Here is a 26,525-nt window from a genome sequence, read left to right as displayed (position 1 = left end):
ACCGTGATGTATATATATACTGCACTTTGTATGAGGTGGAATGCAGTATAACATGATATAATAACTGATACTGACATAAATATTGTTTTCTCCCTAGACTGTGTCATTAAAGGATGGCCCTGTCCGCGTGTCACAGAAGTAGCAGATGTTTACTTTTGTCTCTCAGTCATTACGCTACTTTTCCAAAGGGACAGCACAGTTCGCTGGCCGTGTCCTTCAGGCCACTAAGGAGTAATAATCCTGGTTCCGCTCACCGATTTTACCATCGATCTAATCTAGCGCAAAACTCTGTGTGGAACAGCTCTGTGCGACGGGGGACAGGATGCGCTCAGTACTGCTCTCAGCCCGGTGTACAGGCCAGTCACAGCTCAGAATCTAATATGCCTGCCATCAGCCACAACCAACAGACTCTTGTAGTACCCAGAGTGGAGGCGGATACACACCCAGAAGGTACGGAACCGCTTACCACATTGGGGAAGCCTTCTAATACACATATAAGCGCTAGGGGGTACTTAGGGTTAGGTTGCGGGGAGGGTTAGGCACTATGGGGTGCTTAGGGTTAGGTTGCGGGGAGGTTTAGGTGCTAGGGGGTACTTAGGGTTAGGTTGCGGGGAGGGTTAGACGCTAGGGGGTACGTAGGGTTAGGTTGCGGGGAAGGTTAGGTTGCGGGAAGGTTTAGGCACTAGGGGGTACGTAGGGTTAGGTTGCGGGGAGGGTTAGGCGCTAGGGAGTACGTAGGCTTAGGTTGCGGGGAGGGTTAGGTGCTAGGGGGTACGTAGGGTTAGGTTGCTAGGGGGTACGTAGGGTTAGGTTGCGGGGAGGGTTAGGCGCTAGGGGGTACGTAGGGTTAGGTTGCTAGGAGGTACGTAGGGTTAGGTTGCAGGGAGGTTTAGGCGCAAGAGGGTACTTAGGGTTAGGCGCTAGGGGGGTACTTAGGGTTAGGCGCTAGGAGGTACTTAGGGCTAGGTTGCGGGGAGGGTTAGGCGCTAGGGGGTACGTAGGGTTAGGTTGGCGCTAGGGGGTACTTAGGGTTAGGTTGCTGGGAGTGTTAGGCGCTAGGGGGTACTTAGGGTTAGGTTGCGGGAAATGTTAGGCGCTAGGGGGTACTTAGGGTTAGGTTGCGGGAGTGTTAGGCGCTAGGGGGTACTTAGGGTTAGGTTGCGGGAGGGTTAGGCGCTAGGGAGTACTTAGGGTTAGGTTGCGGGGAGGGTTAGGCGCTAGGCGGGTACTTAGGTTTAGGTTGCGGGGAGGGTTAGGCACTTAGAAGGGAGGATTAAGGTTAGGCTGCAGGGCAAGGGGCTTTAGGCTGTGGGGTACAGGGATTAGGGTTAGGATGTGAAGGGGATGGAAGTATATTTACCTGACCCCTGTCTGCATTCCCACCCACCTTCATCCATGGAAGTATGGGAACAAAAGTCTGGATTTGGAGCATGAACCAGGATTAGCCAACACGTAGAAGCACTGGGTTACCAAGACCCTTATTTATTATTTTATTTATTTACAGTTTCTTATATAGCGCAGCAGATTCCGTTGCGCTTATAGGAAGAAATATTGTATATACAATGGATACTGACCAGTAAGGCACTAGGTAGTTTTCTGAATAAATAAGGTTTTATGGTTTTTGTTTTTTTTTCATTACGTAGTACTATTATACATTTAATAAAAAAACAATATAGAAAACATACATCTAGGCACATAAGTGGAGAGCTGCCTCCTTAGCAGGCTGGAAATGACCGCACCCTGTTGTTGAGGTGGAAGGTATAAGCAGCGTACCTCCGGATTATTAATACACTGTCCAGGCTCCAAAGCCGTACCAGGGAGGTCCGTAGTGGAAGGTAAGGATTTCCTGCATCCACAGTAATAGCGCCGATGTGTTTCCAGACACTGGTGTGGTGCAGTTCTTGCAGCATCGTATATACATTCTCTGTGGCATAAAACCGATGTGTGTGTGAGCTGCTTATTGCCTTGTCAGGTACCAAGAGGGGAAAGCTTACCCATTGCATGTATATGTGATTTGTACACTTCCTATAAGAAGTACTCATTTTACTTGCTCCTACTAAGGAGGTAGCTAGCATTTTAGTTTGTGACTACAGTATGTGAAGGCTGTTTATTTTTTTATGTGCTGTAGTTCTGTGTAATAAAAAAAAAATAAAAATTCAGAAAATGACCAAGTACCTTACTGGTCAGTAGCCATTGTATAGTTAAGGCCTGATTTTGAGCTGGATGTCCCAAGCATGCAGCCAGAGGTGGCACAGTTCTGTTGCAGGCACATGGGAGACTAACAGCTTCAGAAATGTCTAGAAGAGGTATTGGGCGTTCCTCGCCAATGACACGAAGGTGGCTATGCGGAGGGATGCAGATGGTGTTGTGGTTGCGTACAGAGACACATAATTGGTCACATAGGACGCCATATACATACAGAATATGGCTGGTTTAAGTTTTTAGTCATGGGGCTGGTTTAAGTTTTTAGTTACGTGCCAAGTGGAATTTGTGTGTTCTATGGACACAGATTGTGCCCGTCTAAGTCCCTGCACACTTACCAGCAGATGAACGGCTTTGAGGACGGCTTTGCATAGCACTGGGCTATGCAAAGCCGTCCTCTCCCCGCTGACCGTGCCGGGCAGGGGGAAAGCCGATCTGTGTGTATGCACTGAGCGGCTTTCCCCCATTGATGACAGTGGTCATCGCTGGGCATAATCGCGCAGTGTGTTTGGACCTTACGACTGTAGATAGAGAGCACCCGAAGTAGCTTGCATGGACACTGAAGTGATGATCGACATCAATGCAGATATTATGTACCTTCATTTATACTTTGTTCTGTTTGCTAGAACTGGAGAATGTTCCAGATCTGTCGCCTTTGGAAGTTCTCACAGAAGAGGAAGCCGGCCTGATAGATCCGCATATTCCAGTCCCACCAGACTCCTACACCCTGCGGGACTATGTGGACCAGTCAGAAACTCTACAGAAGCTCGTTATGCTAGGTGAGAGGTCCAGACTTGTAATGGAGACTAACGTGATCATCCCATTGCCGTAGGCTGTCCCTGCAGTACATCAGCTTCTGCTCATTACAGGCTGATTTATAGGACTGCTTAATCTAGCACCCTGCCTCTTTCCAAACGTGCAGTTCCTCCTCCCTGCCTCTGTTCTCTGTTGTGGTACTTATAGCACAGCATGGTCTCTATTACAGCAATGATATGCAGATCAGACCTGTGCTAGAACTGCACCGGTTTTAAAAGCGGCAGGGTGCTAGAATGAATACTATATAAGTTTCATAGCAGCATTTACTAAGCAAGTCTCCTGTATTCACCGATGCCCTTTTCACACTGTCCATTAAAGGGACACTCCCATAGCCTGGCGTGGGCTACCAAGCTCTGTCAGGTAATGAGTGATAGTACTGGTAATTGGTTGCTTACAGCATAGTATAAAGTGCCAGGCACCAAGGCTGATGCACAGGAGCAACAGTTAAAGGTCGCTGCAGTTAAATATTCCAATGTGATTTAAAAAATAAATGACAACTGTAATTCACACAAATGTGATATTATCTGTACTTGTCTATAAGGTTATGTTTGCACATAGGTAATAATGATAACAGGAGGCGCTCACTGTTTACATAGTGGGAGTTTAAATCTTCTGTACACTATTAACCGTCTGATTACTGTTCTGCAAGCTGCTGGCTCGGGCAGCTGTGACCTTGGGGGGTGGGGGTTTATAGTGGGACATCTCTGCTATGTCCTATATGAAAATCTGTCCAGTAACGGGAGATCAGGGCATTTTGGACAAAGATTTGACATGTTGTTTTGTCCTCATGGATGTCGCTTTACCACAGGTGTGGACTTATCCAAGCTAGAGACGCGTCCCAACGTGGGAACCTTCCTTCTGAAGTTAGACTTTGAGAAGGATATAAGTAAAATCCTCTTTTTCCTAAGAGATGTTGGTTTAGAAGACAGCCAGCTGGGGCCGTTCCTGACCAGGAATCCCTTCATTCTCAGCGAGGATCTGGACAAGCTGCACAAAAGGTACAATAACTACTTCCTGCCTGGTAAGATGCGACCCCGGGGTAATGGGTGGTGAGCAGGGGAAGATGCTGTGCTGATTGTGGCCATTCAGTTGTCTGTGCATTACGTGGCACTTGTGGCCTTTTATGGGCCGATGTAGATTTAAAAAAAGTCATTCCTGCTTTCTCCCGCATTGCATACACGTAACTAAAGGCCTGATTAAGATCTGTCAGCAAAACAAAAAGTATACAACTGAGTAAAACCATGTGCACTGCAGGAGGGGCAGATGTAACGTGTGCAGAGAGAATTATATTTGGGTGAGGTGTGTTCAAACTGATATCTATATTGCAGTGTAAAAATAAAGCAGTCAGTATTTACCCTGCACAGAAACAAAATAACTCACAAAAATCTAACTCTCTCTGCACATGTTACATCACCTGGACCATGCAAATATTCACCCCTATCTATGCTGAGTTCTTCCCAAATAATTTACTAAAGGTCCTAAAAATTAAGAGATGATGTTGCCCATAGCAACCATTTAGATTCGGTCTATCATTTCTCGACTGCATCCTAGAAAATAGAATGATATTGGTTGCTATGGGCACCTGACCACCTACCCTGTATGTGCAATGTGGCACATACAGGATAGATGTACAAACACCACTGCAGTCCAATTGTGCCTGATGACAGTATAACTGTGATCACGTAGATAGTCCCAAAATAATCGGTTCCGTTCTCTTAATCACATCATTGTTTCCTACAGCTAATTACTGAAGGAAAGCCCTAGCATGTGGCAAGCTTATAATGGGTTTTCTATCTGACAGCCTCATCAGATCAGAGTATATGCCAAATTGTACAGTAGTTTTGTGTCTTCTCCCCTCAATACCTTGTGATGGATAAGGGAGCTCTCCACAATTCTAACAGCACTGTTATAATCGCAAGGTCTGTAAAGCCCCCCATACATTAGGCCGACTTGTCCTAAAGTCAAGTCGGACCCAATTCCCCTGCGAGCCGCCCGGCAGCTCCCCAGGAGGCTCATATAATTTGGCACTTGATGTGCCATTTTTTAAGTGTGATAAATCGCATGCGATTTATCACATGTAAAAAAAATGGGGAGCTGAAGGGCGGTGAGGATCAGTGGGGCGGCTGGCAGATGCAGCGGTGGTTCCAGTGAGGAGCATTGGGGAGGCCGCTGATTTGCTGAGAGTGCTCCATTTCAGCCAATCAGAAGCCGGCCAGTCATTTAACACATTATTGTAAAATTCTAATAGCCGCCGCTGCACCGCCTGCTGCACCGCCTGCTGCACACTGATCACTACCGCTGCACCTGCCGTCCGCCCCACTTTTCCTCAGCGGCACTGCCGCTGCACCCGCCGGCCGGTCATTTGACACATTATTTTAACATTCTAATAGCCGCCGCTGCCGGAGGTCGGACATCATTTTGTACATGCTGCACGTTCGACCTCCTGATCCGGTCCGATGCGCACGGGACCGCGCATCGGATTGGAACCAAATATCACACACGCAATTTTTGCCCGATTTCACGCGATTTATCAGCCTAAGTGTCCAAATCGTATGAAATCGGACCAAAATCGCATAGTGTACGGGCACCTTAAGTGATTGAGATGATTTGTCTCATGAGATTGATCAAGCCAAGATAAATTGCATAAGATATATCTTGTGGTATACGGTTTTACCATAAGATATATATCTGATGTGCTGGATTAGGGGCTAAGGTTCCTGCGATGCATCACATGCAATATATCGCATGAACAAAAAAGCACTCCCATTTTCTATCCAATTCCGATTAAATCATTGGTGCAGTACGAGCGATCTAGGGATACGACACTCAAGTGTCCGCGCATTGGATCGGATGGAAAACAAATACGATATATCGGCCCAAAATATAGAAATTGATTGGCCTTTAGTTCATAGAATCTGCAGCTGGTTTGTTCACCTTGACACTCCAGGCTGCCGCATCTCCCTAATGTTCTCTGAGATCTGATTTCTCCCTTATGTGTTGTTCAGAAGGTTGTGTTCCTCAAATAGTCCTTTCTTATCTCCGTTTCATCTATCCTTGTCATTCTTTAACTGAGCACCAGTGCCATTATTTTTCCTTTGTGTTTGTCTTCTGTAAAAGCTGATAAAGGATTTTTAAATAGAGTTTAAATGCCTTTTAATATTTGAGCTTGTATGTACCTTCCTGCAAGTTTTACTAAATATATTACCTGCCCTTTCTGGGTTTGTTAATCTACATGGCTGAAAAACACAGAATTTTGTCCTTTCCCCTGACATTGGAAAAGAGCTGTTCTGACCGATTATGTGTATGTATGGCTTAAACAGACCTGTAACCAATCACTGCATTACAATTCAGCAGTGCCCTTAGTGACGCTTGTAGCTGTGTATGTACAAGCCAAAACCTTAATGTAATCTGGAACTAGCCACCTAGTGTCTGTATACTTCTAGAGCACAGGTTCCCAATGTCAGTCCTCAGGACCCCGCACAGTGCATGCTTTGCAGGCTTCCTCACAGAATTAAGAGAAATAATTAGCTCCAGCTGTGGATCTTTTAAAATGTGTCAATCAGTAATGAGTGCACCTGTCGGGTGACCTGGAAAACGTGAACTGTGCAGGGTCCTGAGTACTGAGTTTGAGAACCCCTGTTCTAGAGCCATTGCTGTTGTCTCTGTACCAATATTTTACCGATCATGTCCGGGGAAGAGAAGGGTGGCGGGGGTTGTTTCTTGGTTAACCCTTCTGAGGGACAACGTTGCTGTGATCCTCAAAATAGCCGTTAAAAATGCCAGCGTCGCTCACAGCGACTGTTGGGTGCAGTATTTATCTAAGCTTCAATGACTTAACTTGGCTGTATTTATTTCACAGAGCGCAATGTCGCTGTGAATTAAACTCTTTTAGTGTTCATTCAAGCACCCCTGCTATCTTTGAAAACTCATGCAGTTCCTGTTCCCTGCCTGGGGTGTCGCTGTCTGCTGTGGTGTTTCTAGCACAGGTTTGGTTTGCATATCAGTGCTGATATACAGACCACACTGTACTAGAAGCACTACAGCAGACAGCGACACCCCAGGCAGGGAAGAGGAACTGCATGGGTTTTCAAAGATAGCGGGCGCTAGAATGAACATTATCTTTGTCTAAGTCTTACACTCATAGAGGAAGATTCTGAGTAACTGCACCAGGGCAGATGTAATAGGGGCAGAGAGATTTAGATGTGAGCTTGGCAGTCTTAACAGCCCTGGGCAATGCCATGCACTGCCTACCTGCCCACTCATGGAACAAATCAGAACATGCCTCTACTGTGGTCCTGCACAGTCTCTCCACATGCCTCTATACAGTGAATGGCTATCAGCTCTCCAATTGGCTGTTCGCTCCAGCCACCCCACCAGTAAGCATGCTGACAGCCATTCACTATCTGAAGTCTGGAAGGCAGGTAAATAATGATGCCGGTCTGCTCTGCCTGTGTCTAATTCACAATCAGAGCATCCAGGATTCTCTACCTGCCTACAAGAAGAATTGGAGGATGCCAGCCCATCCCTGTCGGAAGGCCCCTAGAATATCGTAGGGCCCTGGGCCACTGACCAGTGCTCCTATTTAAGAGGAGTGTGTCCAAATTGAATCCAAATTTCAGTGTAAAAATAAATCTGCCCAGTATCTGTCAGCTACATGCAAAGGCAGCAGATATTCAGCCTGCATGCAAAAAAAAATCTAAATGCGTTAAAAATATGGTTTGTTCCTAGTACAAAAGACCTTGCTTTTTTTTTTTTTTTTTCAGAATGGTGCCCATTACATTCCGACCCTTATACCTGGCTGGTTGGGGTATCGCCGCTGTTTTGGCTACCTTTCTGAAACGTCAATTTGCAATAATCTATTCATATACTATAGCCTTCATGGATATCTAATCTGTATGACCAGAATCTGATAAGCTGCAGAATGTCACAGTTCATATTCAGAAATGAGCAATAGGGTCAATACAGCTGTGATTGGCCATTGTAGTTCTACATTCCAAATCGGAACCGGCCCTGCCAAGTCACACAGTACTATTGTATTTTTCTTCTCCTAGGCCATGTTGTCCGGGCCTTCCCTTCCCCACCTCACACATTGCTGCAAGCTTCAGCATTCCATCAGTATGAGATAAAGTCTACCAGCAAATAAATACAAACCTAGATTTTTCATGCTGGCAATGGTCCACTACTCAGGGCCAGTAGAAACTGATTTCTAAGAGAACCAAATGTGTGTATTTATTGAATAAATTCCTATCAAGAGCTGAAATGACACCAGAACTATGTGGTCTGGGGCTGACTGTGACACATGTGGGGAATCCAATTACCCACAAGCATCTCCTGTGGGATGGCCGGATGCCTTTGTGGTGGCGTGTAAACTTGGCAGGGGCAACAGAATTCTCCCCCCTCGTTGCACCTTCTAGTGGCAGACTCTCACATTGTTGCGTGCATCCCTGTGGGGCTGTGAATAATAATGGGCGAGTGCGACAGTACAGGAACTGTGGCATTCAGTGTCAGGAGTTCATTGCAGGTAATTGGACCACCCCAGTGGTTTGGAATTCAGTTTTGATAGTAACTAAAACTTACCACAGTCAGCCTATTGCATTTGGGCCTCTATTGGAGCATGTGAGCCTATGGGGGGTATTCAATTTGGGATTTTGACTGTTGGTATGTTCCAACAGTAGGAGTCCCAGGCTGTTTCCAACCCGCACAGAACCTCAACAATCAGAAATCGATGTTCCGACTGTCAAAAAGTGGGCGTGTCTGACTGGTTTTGAAGTTGGATCTGTCTGCATCCGCCTTCCATGCTGTCAGGAAACTGGAGCATTGAATAGGCGGCGGACAATATTTCCCTTGTCGGAAATAGGGGCCGGAATTGAATACCCCCCTATATCTTGGCATGTAAAGTTGTATTGCGGCAAATGAGGGGACACTGAAACACGTATTTGCCACTTTTACTTGTTTGTACACCGCTGTTTGGCACCTTAAGTCAAAAGCCGCACACTGCTGCGTTGATCTGCTGATGAGTCCAAAGTCCCAGCAGCGGATCACAGCCGCGCACCCAAAGGCGAAAGGTTGACAAACTTAAGCAGCCTTGGCTGCCTGGAGCCCTGTCTCTTTCCCCGATCCAAAGGTGCGGCTCCTGCGTTTGTGCAGATCTTAAAACATGGGGGATGTGCGTTACTGCCGATTTAATGTGCATCTCAGGATCAGGCGCTTTGTTCTTTGGTTCTGTTTTACCCGTTTAACCCATAATAGCCGCAAATGTGGAATCTTGCTTTTTAGTCCTAAAAAACACACGTATGTGTTCTGCACATGTTTGTGTCTGTCTGCCAGTAACGGCCAGCATCACATTGGTAAGTAGTAAATACAGCAACTTGCCTTTTTTCAGATGCCATTTTGCATATCCTGGTCTGGTGATACACAGCCGGAGTCGTTAGGGTGTCATCCTGTTTAGTGTACTTTTCCAGTTGCCTTTCACCACGTGCATAATAACAATCTGTCTGTAACGTAAATAAGTTGGGAATTGTGGTGTTTAGTCCACATATCCCATGTGCTGAAATCTTAGATACACTGCTACACTATAGACACATTCCCCAACGGATTCCATCGGCTCAGTATAGGCACAGTCATAAGGAGATGTAATCCTATTTGGGCTGGGAGAATGTATTCATAACATGCCTGTTGTGTGTCAATATTTTGTAGCGTATAAAGGTCAAGTGTCATCGTTATAATCCCCTTGATACATAGATACATAGTAATTAAGGCTGAAAAAAGACATTAGTCCATCGAGTTCAACCTATCTGACTTGTAACTACTGACTTGAGTAAGTCATATCTATAGGATTCCCTTAGTGGCCAAAAAAGGATCCAGTTTTGATTTAAATTCAGTAACAGTAGTTGCTGTAACCACCCCACCAGCAATGAGTTCCAGAATGTTACTGCTCTAAAGGTGAAGAATCCTCTTCTTAATTCAGTATGGAATTTCTTTTCCTCGAGCCTCAGTAAGTGCCCGCGTGTCCTAAGTATAGGCCTGTTAGTGAACAAACCATCTCCCAGTTCCATATGATTCCCAATCCTGTATTTGAACATACGAATCATATCACCTCTCAACCTCTGTTTCTCCAGTGAGTACATATTCAGCCTGGTTAACCTATCTTTGTATTCTAGTGATTCGAGACCTTTTACTAGCTTAGTCGCCCTTCTCTGTACCTGTTTCAATTATTTTATGTCATTCCTAAGGTGCGGTGCCCAGAACTGAACACAATATTCCCAGTGTGGTCTCACCAATGCCTTGTAAAGAGGCACTATCACATTGGCATCCCTTGAATCCATTCCCCTTTTAATGCATGCCAGTGTCCGGTTTGCTTTTGCTGCTGCACTTGAGCAGTGTGCACTATTACCCAGTTTCTTATCTATGATGACCCCCAAGTCCTTCTCTACAGCAGAATTCCCTATAATAACTCCATTTAGCCTATAAGTAGCTTGTTCATTTTGGTTCCCATAATTAATTACTTTATATTTTTCAAAATTCGCCATCAGAGGCAGAGATGGTGAGAGGGAGGGCTGGCAGCGAATGCTCCAGCCCTCCGGAACCTGGTGATTGTGCAGTGAATCTGAAACAGGATTCGCTGTACAGGGAGAAAAATCTCATTGAATACCTGCCATTGTGTTATACAGTCATGTACCTTAAAGTCATCCATACAAACTGAATTATTCTCCAATTTTATGTCCTAAAGATTTTGCAGTAGAACAAGCAGGGAAGAAGTGAGCCAATGGTGAAGTTGCCCATGGCAACCAATCAGTTGCTATGTATAATTTTATAAATTGCACTTGATAAATGTTACCGCAAAGTGGATTGGTTACAGGGGCAATTTATTCACTGGCTCACTGCCCTCTTTTCCCTGCTTCATGAATAGACCCCTACATAACAGTGGTTCCATTTTAGGCATTTCCATGATTTTCAACCAAATTCTATATCTGATGCTCCTACCCCACCTTCCCAAATAAGTAAAGCAGTAAAGTATTTTCTTACCGGAAGACAATAGGAGGTCCTCCGAGAAGTGTTTTCTCTTTAAATGTTATATAATGAGACCTGTTATGTCCTGCAGGTGCTTATGAAGAGGTACCCATACAAGATAGAACAAGTGGTTTGTTTTTGGATTTTGAATAGATCTATTTCCCTGCCAAGTGTTCTACAAATCTGTACGTAGCTGTCAGTTCTCATGCAGCAGTTGTTGTTACACAACAATGTCATTGTCAGGGTGTGTTGGAGAGGCAGGACGTACAAACAAGAATTTACCTGGAACAATTCGCACTTGTTTTTCCTCCCACGGGGACATTCTCAGATTCAGTTATATTGTGGTGGAGTGTCTCATTGAATGTGTAACATCTTGCACTTTTGCTGCTTTATCATTTATATTTCAGTCTTCGGACTGTTGTTGAACTCTCTCGTCCTGACTCAGATATGGATCCTATTCAATCAGTGGCAATAGTTCCGAAAGTCAGAAATGTCGGCGCTCTTTGCCTACAATAGTTCAAATTTAAATTAAACGTATTCAATCTATCCGATGGTCAGATAGCCCACGGATCGGTGAAAATGACCGCAATACCGTCAATTTAGGGGTATAGTCGGAAACTGGTGTTTGTTGAAAAATGGCAGTTTCCAACTTTTTTTTTTTTGAGTACGCGATTCGACCTATTCAAATTGTTTTTTTTTTCCTGCCTGGTCCAAATGCTCCGACCCGTTGGAAATCACGTGGATTGGCAGAATAGCCGCCAACCCACTTGCTTGTCAGAAATGGGGCCAAATTCGACAGCTTTTGGGCCGTTTCCTACAATCTCAATTAGACTTTAAAAAAAAAGTCGTATTGAGTAGATGAGGCAGGGAGGACAGCACAGGGAGGGTATATTAAGGGATTACATTCAGTTTTATTTAATGTGCAACAAAATGGTCATTGGGTATCAACATGGATTTGTTGCATCAACCAAGCAGCCCCTAAGTCATTTTCAAGCAGTCTTTAAATTGGCAGTTGCTATTTGATTGGCTGCTGTTTTATGTCGCTACATGTCTTCATACATATTCCTCTTTATCAAGTTTGGATCATCCAGGACAGGTGCAGTAAATCATACTGATATGGGTAAAGCTTCTCCATTGGAAACCTCCTAAGGGTTAACCAACACCCTATTACTCATATTCCTAATGAAGGAGTTTGGCTGCAGTTGAATACCAGCAGTTTGCAATAAAACCACCACAAAAAGTTATCAGAATGACGTGTCCAATTATGTAATAATACCTTGTGTTTGTTTGTGTGTGTATTGTGATTAAAAGTGAGCCCTGCATTCATAATGGTGTCTGCAACCCCTCATCTCCCCACCACCCAAAGTAGATTCAGAGGAAGAGAAATGTACTCCCTCTCATTAACATAGCCTTGCCTTGCCCGTGTCTCTAGCTGCAGCAGATGGGCTGTGGCAGTGGACTGCGCGCATGTCCTCCCTGCACTTACTCATATTCACTTCCTCAGTGACCGCTTCCTGTATTTAAAACAAAATAATCTTATTTATAAAACCGGTACTTGTGAGTTATCCGGGCTGCCGATTTTTTCATCGCGCCCGAAATCGTGGGCATCGCGTCGGTCGTGGCCGTTATAAGGAGCCGCGACGCGATGCCCACGATTTCCCATAGACAGTAATGTTAAAAGACACGATGGACCCGATTTCCGACACGATTTCCCATAGACAGTAATGTTAAAAGACGCGATGGACCCGATTTCCCATAGACAGCAATGTTAAAATAAAATTACAATGTGAAATTGGCCAATATGTTTTTAAAAAAAATGTTTCATGGCCCCCCACCACCGTTAACGCCACCCCGCTATTGACGCCAACCCGAAGCGTGGCGAGCGCAGCGAGCCCGCGAGGGGCGGCGATACGCGTCCTCCGACCTTTTCATGCCCTACTATCCACTAGGGCGTGGAGTGAGAATAGAATAGTGTGGCGAGCGCAGCGAGCCACCGAGCCCGAAGCGTGGCGAGCGCAGCGGACACCTTCACAGGTATCCGCGTGCCCTTGCGGGCTTCACAGGTGTCCGCGTCCCCTTGCGGGGCTCGCCACGCTTCGGGCTCGGTGGCTCGCTGCGCTCGCCACACTATTCTATTCTCACTCCACGCCCTAGTGGATAGTAGGGCATGAAAAGGTCGGAGGACGCGTACCGCCGCCCCTCGCGGGCTCGCTGCGCTCGCCACGCTTCGGGTTGGCGTCAATAGCGGGGTGGCGTTAACGGTGGTGGGGGGCCATGAAACATTTTTTTTAAAAACATATTGCCCAATTTCACATTGTAATTTTATTTTAACATTGCTGTCTATGGGAAATCGGGTCCATCGCGTCTTTTAACATTACTGTCTATGGGAAATCGGGTCCATCGTGTCTTTTAACATTACTGTCTATGGGAAATCGGGGGCATCGCGTCGCGGCCCCTTATAACGGCCACGACCGACGCGATGCCCCCGATTTGGAGCTAAATCGTGGGCATCGCGTCGGTCGGCTGTCCTTAAGTTAACCAAACTTAAGGACAAAATCGGCAGCCCGGATAACTCACAAGTACCATAAAACCTTATCAGAGAGGATATGTGTATTTTTACATTATTGAATCCTCTTGGACATAATATTCTTCATTGTTACGTTCTTTCAGGGTTGCTTACCTGAACTCCAAAAAATTCAGCAAGAGTGCAATTGCTCGTATGGTCTCCCGAGCCCCCTACCTGCTGAACTTTTCTGTGGACAGACTGGACAACCGTCTGCGCTTCTTCCAGGAGCAGCTGGGACTCAGTGCGGAGAATGTAAGAACGCACCCGCTAACCATGCTTTCGTATGTACTTTTCCTGCGCCACATATGTAGCGCCACCTACAGGAAACCTTTATTACAGAGACAACTGTATTCTGGAAGCATTTAAAGTAATCCCTACACATTCATCACCATGAATAATTTTTATTTTTTTTATTTCACTTTAATGTTGTTTTAAAGCCACTGATTCTGCCTGTGTACACTATTTGCAATTTGGCTAAAATCTATATACAGCGCTTGGGTTTAACTGAAAGATGCACACTACCACTTGTAAAAGATATACGTTTATTAATATACAAATATATTTAGCATCATTAATGAGAATTCTCATGACAAAAAAACAGTAATAAAAGTAATGCCCGCCGAGCTGCGCGGCACCTAGGTAGCCATCAGCGGCGCCACTGGTCGTTGCAGCAACCAGATGGGAACAATATAAGCAGGGTCAGTACAGTTATCGCACAGGGAACACATTCCCGCCAAGCTGCACAGCGCCTAGGCAGTCATCAGCGGCGCCACTGGTCGTTGCAGCAGCCAGGTGGGTGACGGTGTGAGCAAAGACAGCACAGTTGTAACAGAGACAGTACAGTAACATTTACTTCTGTGTATGTATAAGATTCCAAACATCAGGACAGATGTATTAAGCCTGGTGAACAGATATAGTGGAAGGTGATCACGCATCAGCCAATCAACTCGTAACTGTTATTTTGCAAACATAGCTGCTTGACTGGTACGTAATCACCTTCTACTTTTCTCTTCCCCTGGCTTAATACTTCTGCCCCTTTGACCATAAACATGTTTGTATGACTCTAGTATATCTCTAATAGATATTCAATCTCAGATGCAAACAAAAGTTAACAAAATAATGTAACAATTAATGTTAAAAGACCTTGGTGATCTTATATCAGAAGCAAGGTGAATCCATTAGAATAGTTTGGTGGGGTTACCCCCTAACCCAGTAACTTAAGGCCTCCTTCTGACATGTATGCTTGTAGAATTTCTATATGCAGATTCTGGAATTACGTACTCCTTTTGACACCCAATGTCTACTCAATAACGGGCAGACAAATGGTGAGGAGTAAAGAAAAGATTTATAGCATAAAACCTCTTATTAAAATAATAGGATAGCCAAGGTAGATTATAATATGCCGTGAGATGAAACTGGGGCTTCAGCCACTGCAAAATCATCCATCAGTCAGTCCAGACAGCTTGCCTTCCATTTGTAGATGATCACACACCAGCACATTTTGCTCTCCTCATGGTGTGTGTTGCTTGAGAACCAGTTGGTTGGAGGGCCCTGCTCGTGAGAGCTTAATTCTTAGGGTAGTGGAATTTTAAAAATGGCATTTGAACTGAGAAGGGTGGGAGGACAGAGGTCTTTAGTTCAAGATGTGCCGTTTTGAATCATTGCAGGCTAGTAGACAATCTGATAAGGTGGGGAATGAGTTCCAGAGGAGGGAAGCAGCAGTTTTGTGAAGGATTGTGAGGACGTACAGTAACTAGTGATGAAGCAATCAGAAGGAGATGCTAAGGTTACATCACTACCAGCTATGACCACACTACGTGCTGAGTCTCTCACCCTTTTCACATTGCATAAATAACCCGGGTCAGACCCGGGTTATTGCTGATTCGACCCAGGTCGATGTGCGATGTGAAAGCATCTCAGTCAATAACCCAGGTTGAATAACCCAGTATATATCAACCCTTGCTCTGAGTAGAGTGCTGATTGAGTTCAGTGTCCAGTCAGCTGAGGCCTGTAAAGTGCACAATACTTTTCTGCACTGCACAGTGAGGACAAGCATAATGGCTAACATTTGGCAGCAAGAAGTGTACTGTACTGCACTGTACACCTACTATACTGCACTGTACATTACACCTACTATACTGCACTGTACAGCCATGTCAAACTGGAGTGATGAAGAAATCATGGAGTTTCTGCAGATCAGGGGTGAGGAGGAAATCTCTAGGCAAATCATGGGCACAGATAATGCGATAATTTATCGCAATATCAGTAAAATGTTAGCGGCATCTGGCTTTATTAGGACAAAGCATTCCCCAGCCCCCTCCTTTGTATAGACATCACATCCTCCTTTGTTCAAACTTCAGCGACCAATAAAGTACTTTAAAAATGACATCGGTGACCCGGGTTGAGTAAAAATGCAATAACCCGGTAATAACACGAGTCAATAATGAGTAATAAATGTCTATGACCCGGATCTGATCCGTGTTCAAAACCTGGCACCGACCCTGCTTTTGCGATCTGAAAGGGGTATTAGAGAATTGGTGCTTGTGTGTACCTTCCCTGCCTCCATACAATGTGCTACGTGCTAGCATATTACAGTAGGTACGGTATTATAGAGCCTGCACATAAGGCAGCAAGCTCTGCAGTCTTAATTAAGTAACCTAATTAAAAAGCAAAAATATAAGTGTAGGTGAGGAGTTTTAAAGTAGAGGATAATTATTTTTATTATAAAGTGACTACTGAGGTCCTGTACAATAGCCTTGTCTATAAATAACCGTTCTCATTCACACAACGAATACTTGTTTAAAATAAAATGTTAGTGTTTTTTTGTTTTTAATTAAGATTTTTAAGTACGACCACATTAACTATTTTCTACTCTTTTCTTCATTATGTAACAGACCCGAGATCTAGTAACCCGTCTCCCTAAAATGGTAACTGGACGTCTTGAACCAATAAAGGAGAATCTAAAGGTAGTGAAGGTTTTTATTGTTTATTTTAATAACCCTGCATATCGCAATTGTCTACGCCAATCACTCCCTAGGCTGGGTACACGTTCTAAGATCGGAACATCTGTTGTGCGTGTGCGCAATATCTTGTCTCCAGCCCGCCTACTAGTGGGTCATCCAATCTGCTCTGCTACCTGGTAGATGGGGTGAGCCAGTGGCGGACAGCATACAGCTGAATGTGGACATGATAGACAATAGCGCTATATTGTCCAGTCTGCACGGGCGTCCATTGTGTATGGCCGACTGACATCTCATGTCATCACGATTTTTCCCAGTTGCTAGCTGTTCCTTTTTGCTTATAGGTATTAAAGTTTAGACATTGCTTTTTTTAAGAATAAACAGCATTGATAAAAGTGTATACAACAGTACACGCTAATATACACAATGATTTCAGGCGCTTATTCTAATAATATTATTGTAAAGGTTACATTTCCAAGCTGCAAATAGTATACTATGTCCACGGTGACATACAACGATTGTAAATGTACAGGCCCAAATAAACGAGTTAATAGACACTATTGCACTAGAAGTATAATCACGGCTGACAACATAATAAATAATATCTCTTTATTTTTTATTTAAATTGAGATATATACAGTACATGGATATATGCACATACTGTAAATAGAATGAAAAACATAGAAAAAAGAGGATTTTAATACCTACCGGTAAATCCTTTTCTCGAAGTTCTTATGGGATACAGGGAGTCGTTCATAACGATGGGGAAAAGAGCTTATCCGAAGGAGACAGGCACATATAAAAATTTATACAGGGTGTACTGGCTCCTCCCCTCTGCTCCCCTCCCTCTAGCTTCAGTTAAGTGAACTGTGCCGAAGGAGAAGAACAATATGAGAGGAATATGTGTATATTTACCGTGGTGAGATTCATCCAGCACACCCAACATTCAACATAACAGACCACATTAGCAACCCCATAACCTGGGAAGTCTAAGGGCCTAAGAACATGTCAACATGACAACTATTTTGAACTGTGTTCCAACTGGAACAATGCATAGAATTATCACCTAAGTGACAATGTACACTCGTGGACCTTTAAGGTACACTATGTAAGATTAAGTTACCTAGGTAACCTACACCCTATGTCCGCCAGGAACAAGAAGGGTAGCAGAAGGACCCAGAATTGGTCCTTATCTCACAAAGTGAGCAAGGCAAACCTCCGCACAGAGGCGGGTGCCCTGTATCCCATAAGAACTTCGAGAAAAGGATTTACCGGTAGGTATTAAAATCCTCTTTTCTCTATCATTCTTATGGGATACAGGGAGTCGTTCATAACGATGGGGATATACCAAAGATATCAGAACGGGCGGGATTGTGCGGAACCTATTGCCGCAGCACTGCTTGCCCAAACTGAGTATCCTCAGTGGCCAGAGCATCAAACTTATAAAATTTGACAAAAGTGTGTTGGCCAGACCATGTGGCTGCTCTACACAATTGTAAGGCCGAAACTCCTCGGGCAGCCGCCCAGGATGTCCCCACGGAACGAGTAGAGTGAGCTTTCACCCCAACAGGCATAGGCAGCTTTGCTATCGCATAAGCCTGTTTAATGGTTGCACATATCCATCGTGCAATAGACTGCTTGGAAGCAGGACGTCCAATCTTTTGGGCATCATAAAGGACGAAAAGTCCATCAGTTTTACGAATCCTTGCTGTTCTCCTGATGTAGACACGGAGAATCCTTACTACGTCCAAGGACGTCGGCACCTCAGAATGAGGCCCACCAGCAGGAACCACAATTGGCTGGTTCACATGGAACGCAGACACCACTTTGGGCAGAAAACGCGGGTTAGTACGTAATTCTGCCCTGTCCTCAAAGAATATCAAATAAGGACTCTTGCAAGTCAACGCCCCTAGCTCCGAGACCCTCCTAGCCGAAGCTAGGGCAAGTAAGACCACTGTCTTCCAGGTTAAATATTTCAGGTCAATTTCCTCCAAGGGCTCAAACCAGGAGGATTTAAGGAACTTCAGCACAACATCCAAGTCCCACGGTGGAGTAGGGGCCACAAAAGGAGGTTGTATATGCAATACTCCTTGCAGAAATGTCTGCACTTCAGGAATATTAGCCAGTTTCCTCTGGAAGAAAACTGATAACGCAGATACCTGCACCTTCAAAGAGCCTAGGCGTAGGCCGAGATCCAGACCAGCTTGAAGAAAGCTAAGAAACCTTTCAAGTCTGAACTCTGATGGAGAAAACTTTCCCTGTTCGCACCAACCCACATATCTTTTCCAGATATGGTGGTAATGTGCAGCTGTTACCGGTTTCCTTGCACTTGTCATAGTTCTGATGACCGAAGTGTGAAACCCCTTCTGAGTCAGGATCTGCCGTTCAACTTCCAGGCCGTTAAACGCAGCTGTTCCAAGGCCTGGAAGACGCACGGTCCTTGCATGAGTAGATCTCTTTGCAAGGGTAGGCGCCACGAGTCCCTTTGCAGACTTAGAAGTTCCGGGTACCATGTTCTTCGTGGCCAGTCTGGGGCCACCAGAATAACCTCGGTTCCTTCTCTTCTTATCTTCCTTAGCACCCGAGCCACTAGGGGAATCGGTGGGAAGACCTAGACCAGGCTGTTGAACGTCCACGGTATGGAGAGGGCGTCCACTCCTTCTGCCTGAGGGTCTCTTGCCCTCGAGAAGTACCTGGATACTTTCCAGTTGTTTCTTGATGCCATCAAGTCTACCAGTGGGGTCCCCCACCGAGCCACCAGAGAATTGAATACCTGGTGGTGTAGACTCCATTCCCCGGGGTGGAGCTCGTGGCGACTGAGGAAGTCTGCTTCCCAGTTGTCCACCCCGGGTATGAAAATGGCCGAGAGCGCTTGGCAATGACTCTCTGCCCAGGACAGGATCTTCGATGCTTCCCTCATACAGGGCCTGCTCTTGGTCCCGCCCTGTCTGTTCAGGAATGCCACCGTGGTGGCGTTGTCTGATTGTATACGGACCGCCTGACCGCAGAGGAGAGGGCCCGCCTTCAGAAGTGCGTAATACACAGCACGTAACTCCAGGCTGTTGATATGGAGGCGTGTTTCCCATAGGGTCCACTTGCCCTGAAAGGACTGACCCATGGTCACTGCCCCCCATCCCGTGAGGCTTGCATCCGTGGTGACTAAGACCCAATCCTGGATGCCAATCCGACGCCCTGCCAGCAGGTTGGGCGTGTGGAGCCACCACTGTAGTGACAGTCTGGTCCGAGATGACAACGCAATGCGCCGGTGCATCTGATGGTGTGAACCGGACCACTTCGCTAGGAGATCGAGCTGGAAAATCCTGCTGTGAAACCTCCCGAATTGGAGAGCCTCGAAAGAGGCGACCATCTTTCCCAATAGGACAATGCACTGGTGTACTGTCACCTGGGGGGTCCTTAGCAAGTCTGTGACCAGCCGCTGGATGTCCAACACCTTGTCCTGTGGCAGGGACACTCTCAAGAGAGAGCTGTGTCCATCACCATGCCCAGGAACTGGAGTCTCTGTGAAGGGATCAGAGAAGACTTTGCCAGATTCAGGAGCCAACCATGGCCCGACAGGGTCTGTATGGTAACTTGTAGAGCTGTCTGTAGTTCCTGTGGCGACCGCGCCTTTACTAACAGGTCGTCCAAGTATGGTATCACGCAGATACCCTTTTTTCTTAAAACCACCATCATCTCCGCCATCACCTTGGTGAATATGCGCGGGGCTGAGGACAAGCCGAATGGCAGTGCGCGAAACTGATAATGCTCGTTTAACAGCGCAAACCTCAGATATTTCTGATGAGGGGGCCATATTGGGATGTGAAGGTAGGCGTCCTTCACATCTAGGGACGCCAAGAACTCCCCCTCCTCCAGTGCCGCTATCACGGCCCGCAAGGACTCCATCTTGAATTTGGTTACTTTCAAGAAGGGATTCAGGGATTTTAAGTTCAGAATTGGGCGCACTGACCCGTCCGGTTTCGGAACTACAAATAGGTTCGAGTAATAACCCTGCCCCCTCTCTAGGGGAGGGACCCGGGTTATAACCTTGGCCTGCACCAGCTTTTGGATTGCTTGCTGCAACACCACTTGGTCCTCCGGGGACGCTGGGAGGCCTGATTTGAAGAACCTCTGAGGTGGCTGAACTGCAAACTCCAGCTTGTAGCCGTGCGTAATAAGAGCCTGTGCCCAAGAATTGAGGCACGAGGCTTCCCAAACCTGGCCGAAGAACGCCAGTCTGGCTCCCACCTCTGCCGGAGCTAATGGTGGAGCCCCACCGTCATGCTGCGGGTTTTCCTGCAGCTGCCCCAGATGGCCGCTCTGCGGTGGCCGAAGCGGAAGGCTTCCTGAATTTACCACGGGAGCCTCTTGCAGCGTTTGAACCACCTCTTGCTTTAGGGCGGAATTTACTAGCCCGAAAGGACTGCTGCTGGGAGTGAGCCTGAAAAGGACGCTTCGGCGCCTGTGGAGTGGATGGCAGGAAAGTGGACTTTCCCGCCGTGGCTTTAGAGATTAATTCGTCTAAATCACTCCCAAATAACCTGCCACCTGTGAAGGGGAGGTTTTCTACACTCCTTTTGGAGTCAGCGTCAGCAGCCCACTGCCGGAGCCAGAGGGATCTGCGCCCTGACACTGCCATGGCTGAGTTACGGCCGTTAATGGCACCTAACTCCTTCTGCGCTTCACACAGAACTTTAGCAGTGTCCTGAATATGGTGTAATTTTTCAGACACCTGCGCAACTGTCATGTCGCCCAGAAGACCTTCCTGTATCTGGGAGGCCCACGTGTATATGGACTTGGCCATATAGCAACTAGCTAATACAGGACGCTGACACGCGCCACTAGCAGTAAAAATGGACTTCAAAGTGTTTTCAACCTTTCTGTCCGTGGTGTCTTTAAGTGAAGACGACCCTGGTACTGGGAGTACCATCTTTTTGGCTAAGCGAGACACAGAAGCATCAACCTCTGGTGGCTCCTCCCACACCTTACGTCCCTCAGGATCGAAGGGAAACGTGGACTTAAACTTTTTAGCCACTTTAAACCTCATTTCTGGGTTATTCCACGCTGACTTGAATGTACTTTCCAGGTCAGCCTGCTCAGGGAAAACTACCTGTTGCCTTTTCTGAGTAGCAAAGAAGGTATCACCTGCTGTGGATTCAGCTAAGGGAAGGTCCAACACCTCCCTGATTGCCATAATCAATGGCTCTGTGCCCCGCAGTAGTGACTGTGAAGCATCAGGCTCGTCATCACCTGCGTCTGCATCATCCATATCATCACCATCATCCCCATCGTCAGCCCCGGAATCAGGGGTTTGAGAGGGGTTCTTTCTCTTACGAGTATCCCCAGGGGTGGGAGTAATTACATCCACTCTGGCAGAGAGGACAGCCAGCTCCCTTTGTACTCTCTGGGTCTGTGCTGCAGTAGCAGTTAACTGTGTAGTTACAGTCTCAAGCATGGTTTTTATACCTGTAGCCCAGGCTGGCTCCTGTGAGCTGTCCTGTGTGCTACTTTGCTGCCCAGTTAGTTGTGGGGGGACCCCAGTACTTTGAGGGGACATGCAAGGCTCACATGTAACCTGTGATGAGGATGCTGGCACAAACTTATCACTGCACACCATACATGTAAGTTTCCTCACCATTGTGACAAACAAACAGTCTCCCCTCACACAGCGCGCACACACAGTGGATATGCAGTGTGAAATTAACCAGATAAATACTATGTGTAGCCTTATCTGATCTGTACAGCTTAACAAGCCAGTGGGGTGGTGTACAGAGGATAATGGAGGAGACCAATACACCTGATAACCTTAGCTCTCCGATTAGAAGAGCTGGTAATACAGTACAGTAATCAATAACAGTACTTTACAGTGTAAGCAGGCAAGTGCACAAGTACACAAGCGCTGAAAACCTGAAGCTGTCTCTGCAAGCAGATTCCCTCTGATCCACACCGCTGAGGAGTGTCTGGAGCAGTATAATGGCGTTTCCAGCAGCCAGGGAAGAAGCAGGAAGCAGGTTTTGGCGCCCTCACAGAGCTGGTCTCACTCTGGGTAAGCTCCGCCCAGCGTAATGGCGCCGGAGCCTACCTGCGTTTTATACTGAGACTGACATTGGGGAATGTCCAAATCCTCTTTGGTAACTGCCCTGGACAAAACAGGAACTGTACCCTGTCTCAGTGTAGGCAGGGGGTTACGCGGTCCCTGTGCAGGGCAGCGCCATACCGCCGCCATTTTGCCGCACAAAAACCCGGGGACCCCACGGCGGGGGACCCCGGGGTAATACTCACCACAGACGTCTTCAGACTGGACTAGGGGTGTGCGGCGTGCCAGGGGTGTGCGCGCTGCAGCGCAATGCCCGCGGTAACATCACCCACTCAGGACGGTGGTCCTGTGGCAGGGACAGCTCGGTACCTTGAAGTGGCCAGCAGCTGAACCCTTCCCCTAGTCTCCCACGACGCAGGACTGCTGTTAAGTCCAAACAGCAGCCCCAAAATAATAAAGAAAATAAAACAGAAGAAAAACTCTCTGGAGCTCTTCCTGACATGTGCTTCTCCTGAGGCACAGTTCTCAAACTGAAGCTAGAGGGAGGGGAGCAGAGGGGAGGAGCCAGTACACCCTGTATAAATTTTTATATGTGCCTGTCTCCTTCGGATAAGCTCTTTTCCCCATCGTTATGAACGACTCCCTGTATCCCATAAGAATGATAGAGAAATAGAGATTTAGAGGGATATTCAATCCTCCTGCAGCCATTCCCGACGGGGGAGATGGCTGCGGGGCCCTATTCAATGCTGTCTTCCCCGACAGCATTGATCAGGGGATCTCGGCAGAACAAGCCTGGCTTCACAAGCTGTCTGACTCATTCTGCCGGGAACTGATTCCCGGCTGCAGCTCGCGGCCACGCCCCCTTCTCAACCCGCGGCAGGCGGGATAACTCCCAACTGCAAATTCTCGGTTGAGCAGACCGAGAACGGGACAGTGTCACGGCTGTCGGGCCAGCCTGACAGCCGTGACCCAACATTGAATACCCCCCTTAGTGTTACACCTGCCGGCTCCGGATTTTTACCTCTCCCATTGGAGGCTGTAGCTGTCAAATAATAGAAACCTGCCAGGATCCATTCACGCTGGGCCAGATTCTGAAATGCTGATTGAAATGCGCTGCGTTGCTGCTTCTGCTGTGTCAGTGCTGATACCACGCAAGGGGTATATTGTAGGACAGGGTCCACAGTGTTATGTTAAGTTGGAATGGGCTTGGGAATGTATACTGGGTTGGGTGTATTTTTCCCCCTTTGACATAACACTTACCGCTGCCCACTACGTAGCTGCACTTTAAGCAGGGAAAGAGCAGAGACCAATGCTCAGCTGCCTGGGTCCACCACTGCTAGTTCATGGGCTGATGCGGGGGTCATGCCGCCCTTTTAAGTGCCTTTAAATCTGAGAATGGCACCACCCCTCTGGCAGCAATCTCTTATGTACATTGTGTGCTTAGCTGTCCTAAAGATACGGCAGACCTGTGTAGGTCTCTCTGCTCCCAGCACTAGCCAAGTTACTGATGACTGCGGCTGTTATGGTTACGGACAATCACTAGGTCGACATCATAGGTCGACACAAGCTTAAGATGGACATGATCAACATTTAAAAGGTCAAAGGGAGTTTTTCATATTTTTTGGGGTCTATGTCAACATGGACGCCGTATTAGAGTACTGCATTCTCTCTCTGTTCCCGCCATGCTTCAGGCGCGGTATTATATTCTTACTCTGTAACCAAGTCTGTCTGAACAAAAAGAAAACATAAAAATCCTGTGTCAAACAATGACCGTAGCGCCCTTAAGCTTGTTTCGACCTTCCGTCATTGTCGATCGTTCTTAGGAGTCGACCAAGTGACTGTTGACTTAGACATTGTTGACCCAGTGACCGGATACTGTGACTACACAGGGATAAAATGGGGACTATTTCAATTAATTCAAATAATTTACTTATTTTACAGGTTTTCGAATTAGAACTGGGATTCCGTAAAAATGAAATACAACATATGGCATTGAAGGTTCCCAGGATGTTAATTGCGAAGAAGTCAACACTTATAGAAACCTTTGATTTTGTGCACAATACGATGGGGATTCCACAACACTTGATCACTAGTTTCCCACAGGTATTCTCTATTAATCCCTTTACCGGTTTTCAATCAACAACCTCAAAATGCATTATTTTTATTCAATGAAGTCAATATCCTCCTTTTAAAAGCCTAAATATTTTATTATTCAACAAATATATACGAGAAGCAGCGCTAGGGATGAGGGAAAATACACGTGCAATTGGGATAATCTATAAAAGGTTTAAATTCTATTAAAACACACAACAATAGTAATGTGGAATGATTTTAAAAAATGAATAAAAAATTGCAAAAAAGTTCCTTAGAACATGTTTGTGAGTGTCCCCTTAGGCAGGTATTTCTGTGACAATAATTTGTGTCCCTTTCCAAAGGATAGCGGCAGTATTGATAAGGCAATGATTTTTATAGGGTGATCTCACCAATTGTAGGGGTGTTTTCCCGGGCTTGTGTCCTGGTGTCCTCACTAGGATGCGGTTGAGCTCTGGTGGTAAATTGCCGCTGGAGGAAGATCTCAGGCCTTGTGGTACTTTCCCAGTGGTGGTGGTCGATTTTTAAATGCCAAATTGGGGTCCAATTAGGGAGGCCAATCCCGGGATCGTCGGGATCCCGGGATTTAGGCCTAAATTCGGCGGGATTTGAATCCCGGGATTGAAGCTTTCAATCCTGGGATTTCAGGATTAGTATCCCAGTGCTAAATGTACTTTTTTTTCCAAAACCGGGCAGCGCTGAGCACTTTAGAATGGCTCAGATGCTGCCCGGCTGTCTGCTGCGTACCCCCCGGTGGCTGATTGGTCCGCTCCGCTGTCAGTGTCATGACGGCGCCCAGGCTGCGCAGCATGACTCCTGACATCACACCACGCTGCGAAGCCCGTCCGCCGCCATGCCTGTCAGTGCACTTCAGCACAAGCACAGTCGCTCAGCCGCCCGCCCGGCCCCGGCGGGGCGAATAAGAGGGCATTTATATTGCTATTTGGGGGGGGCGGGTCATTTTTTTTTTTATTAGGGAGGCCAATCCCGGGATTGAAAAAATGCCCCGGGATTGGCCTCCCTAGGTCCAATGCACGGTGCATTGGACCCCTACCCACACAGCAGAACCACCTCATCCCTAGCGCTGCTTCTCGTATATATTTGTTGTTCCATTGCTAAAGAGACCACTATATCTCTCACCCAAGCAGCAGCTTAACCCCCTCCATCCCATCCACCCCTCCCCCTGTTAATTTAATTTCAATAGAAGCCACCCATACCAGCGCCTAGTTCTTTTTTTCCATTTCTTTGGTTTAAAAAATTCCATATTTTATTATTCTACAGAATAAAAATACATTGGTTCTATCACCCTCCCAGTGTCTATAGCCCCAACATTGTAACATTACCCCTCCGCCAGTGTTAATAAGTTCCCAAGTGGTGACCGATCTCTGTGGCACTAACCCCTCTCCTCCAATGATAAATGGTAATAGATGCTCCAATAGGATTGTTCCTACCCCCCTAGTGTCCATAAGTCCCTACTGATTTGTCCTCTGTTTCTTTTCAGATCTTTAACAGCCGTCTATTTAGACTTAAGGAAAGACACCAGTTTCTAACATTTTTGGGAAGAGCAGTCTATGACCCGACAATGCCCAACTACGTCTCCTTAGATAAGCTGACATCAATGCCGGACAACATTTTCTGTGAAGAAGTTGCCAAGGCCTCCATCCAGGACCTTGAACTGTTCCAAAAATCCATGTGAAGTGGCAAGGACCCATCTATTGTTGTGATCAACCACCCTTTCTATAGACGTGTGCATTGTGATTATTTGTTCATAAAGTGTTAATACAAGTAAAGTAATTGTAAGCTAATTAATCCTGTACAGTATATTAAATGTGCAGGTTTTTTTGTA

At 46.3% G+C, this 26,525-nt stretch overlaps 1 protein-coding gene across 2 annotated transcripts in view; it reads left to right on the top strand.

Annotated features, from left to right (window-relative positions):
- The window catches only part of MTERF3 (mitochondrial transcription termination factor 3), a 27,994-nt gene extending 1,469 nt beyond the window's left edge, over window positions 1-26,525 (top strand). For both annotated transcript variants that reach the window (XM_083187003.1, XM_083187004.1), the window contains exons 2-8: window positions 98-450; window positions 2,829-2,981; window positions 3,827-4,016; window positions 13,699-13,846; window positions 16,489-16,560; window positions 24,530-24,691; window positions 26,181-26,525. In XM_083187003.1, coding sequence (XP_083043129.1) covers window positions 114-450; window positions 2,829-2,981; window positions 3,827-4,016; window positions 13,699-13,846; window positions 16,489-16,560; window positions 24,530-24,691; window positions 26,181-26,375 — 1,257 coding nt within the window. In that variant the 5' untranslated portion in view covers window positions 98-113 and the 3' untranslated portion in view covers window positions 26,376-26,525. The remainder of the gene's footprint in view (window positions 1-97; window positions 451-2,828; window positions 2,982-3,826; window positions 4,017-13,698; window positions 13,847-16,488; window positions 16,561-24,529; window positions 24,692-26,180) is intronic.

Source organism: Crinia signifera, chromosome 5 (assembly GCF_055691185.1).
Source record: "Crinia signifera chromosome 5, ASM5569118v1, whole genome shotgun sequence".
In the NCBI taxonomy this organism is placed as follows: Eukaryota; Metazoa; Chordata; class Amphibia; order Anura; family Myobatrachidae; genus Crinia; species Crinia signifera.
Note: the sequence above shows the minus strand (reverse complement) of the source record. Positions and strands in the feature narration are given on the sequence as shown.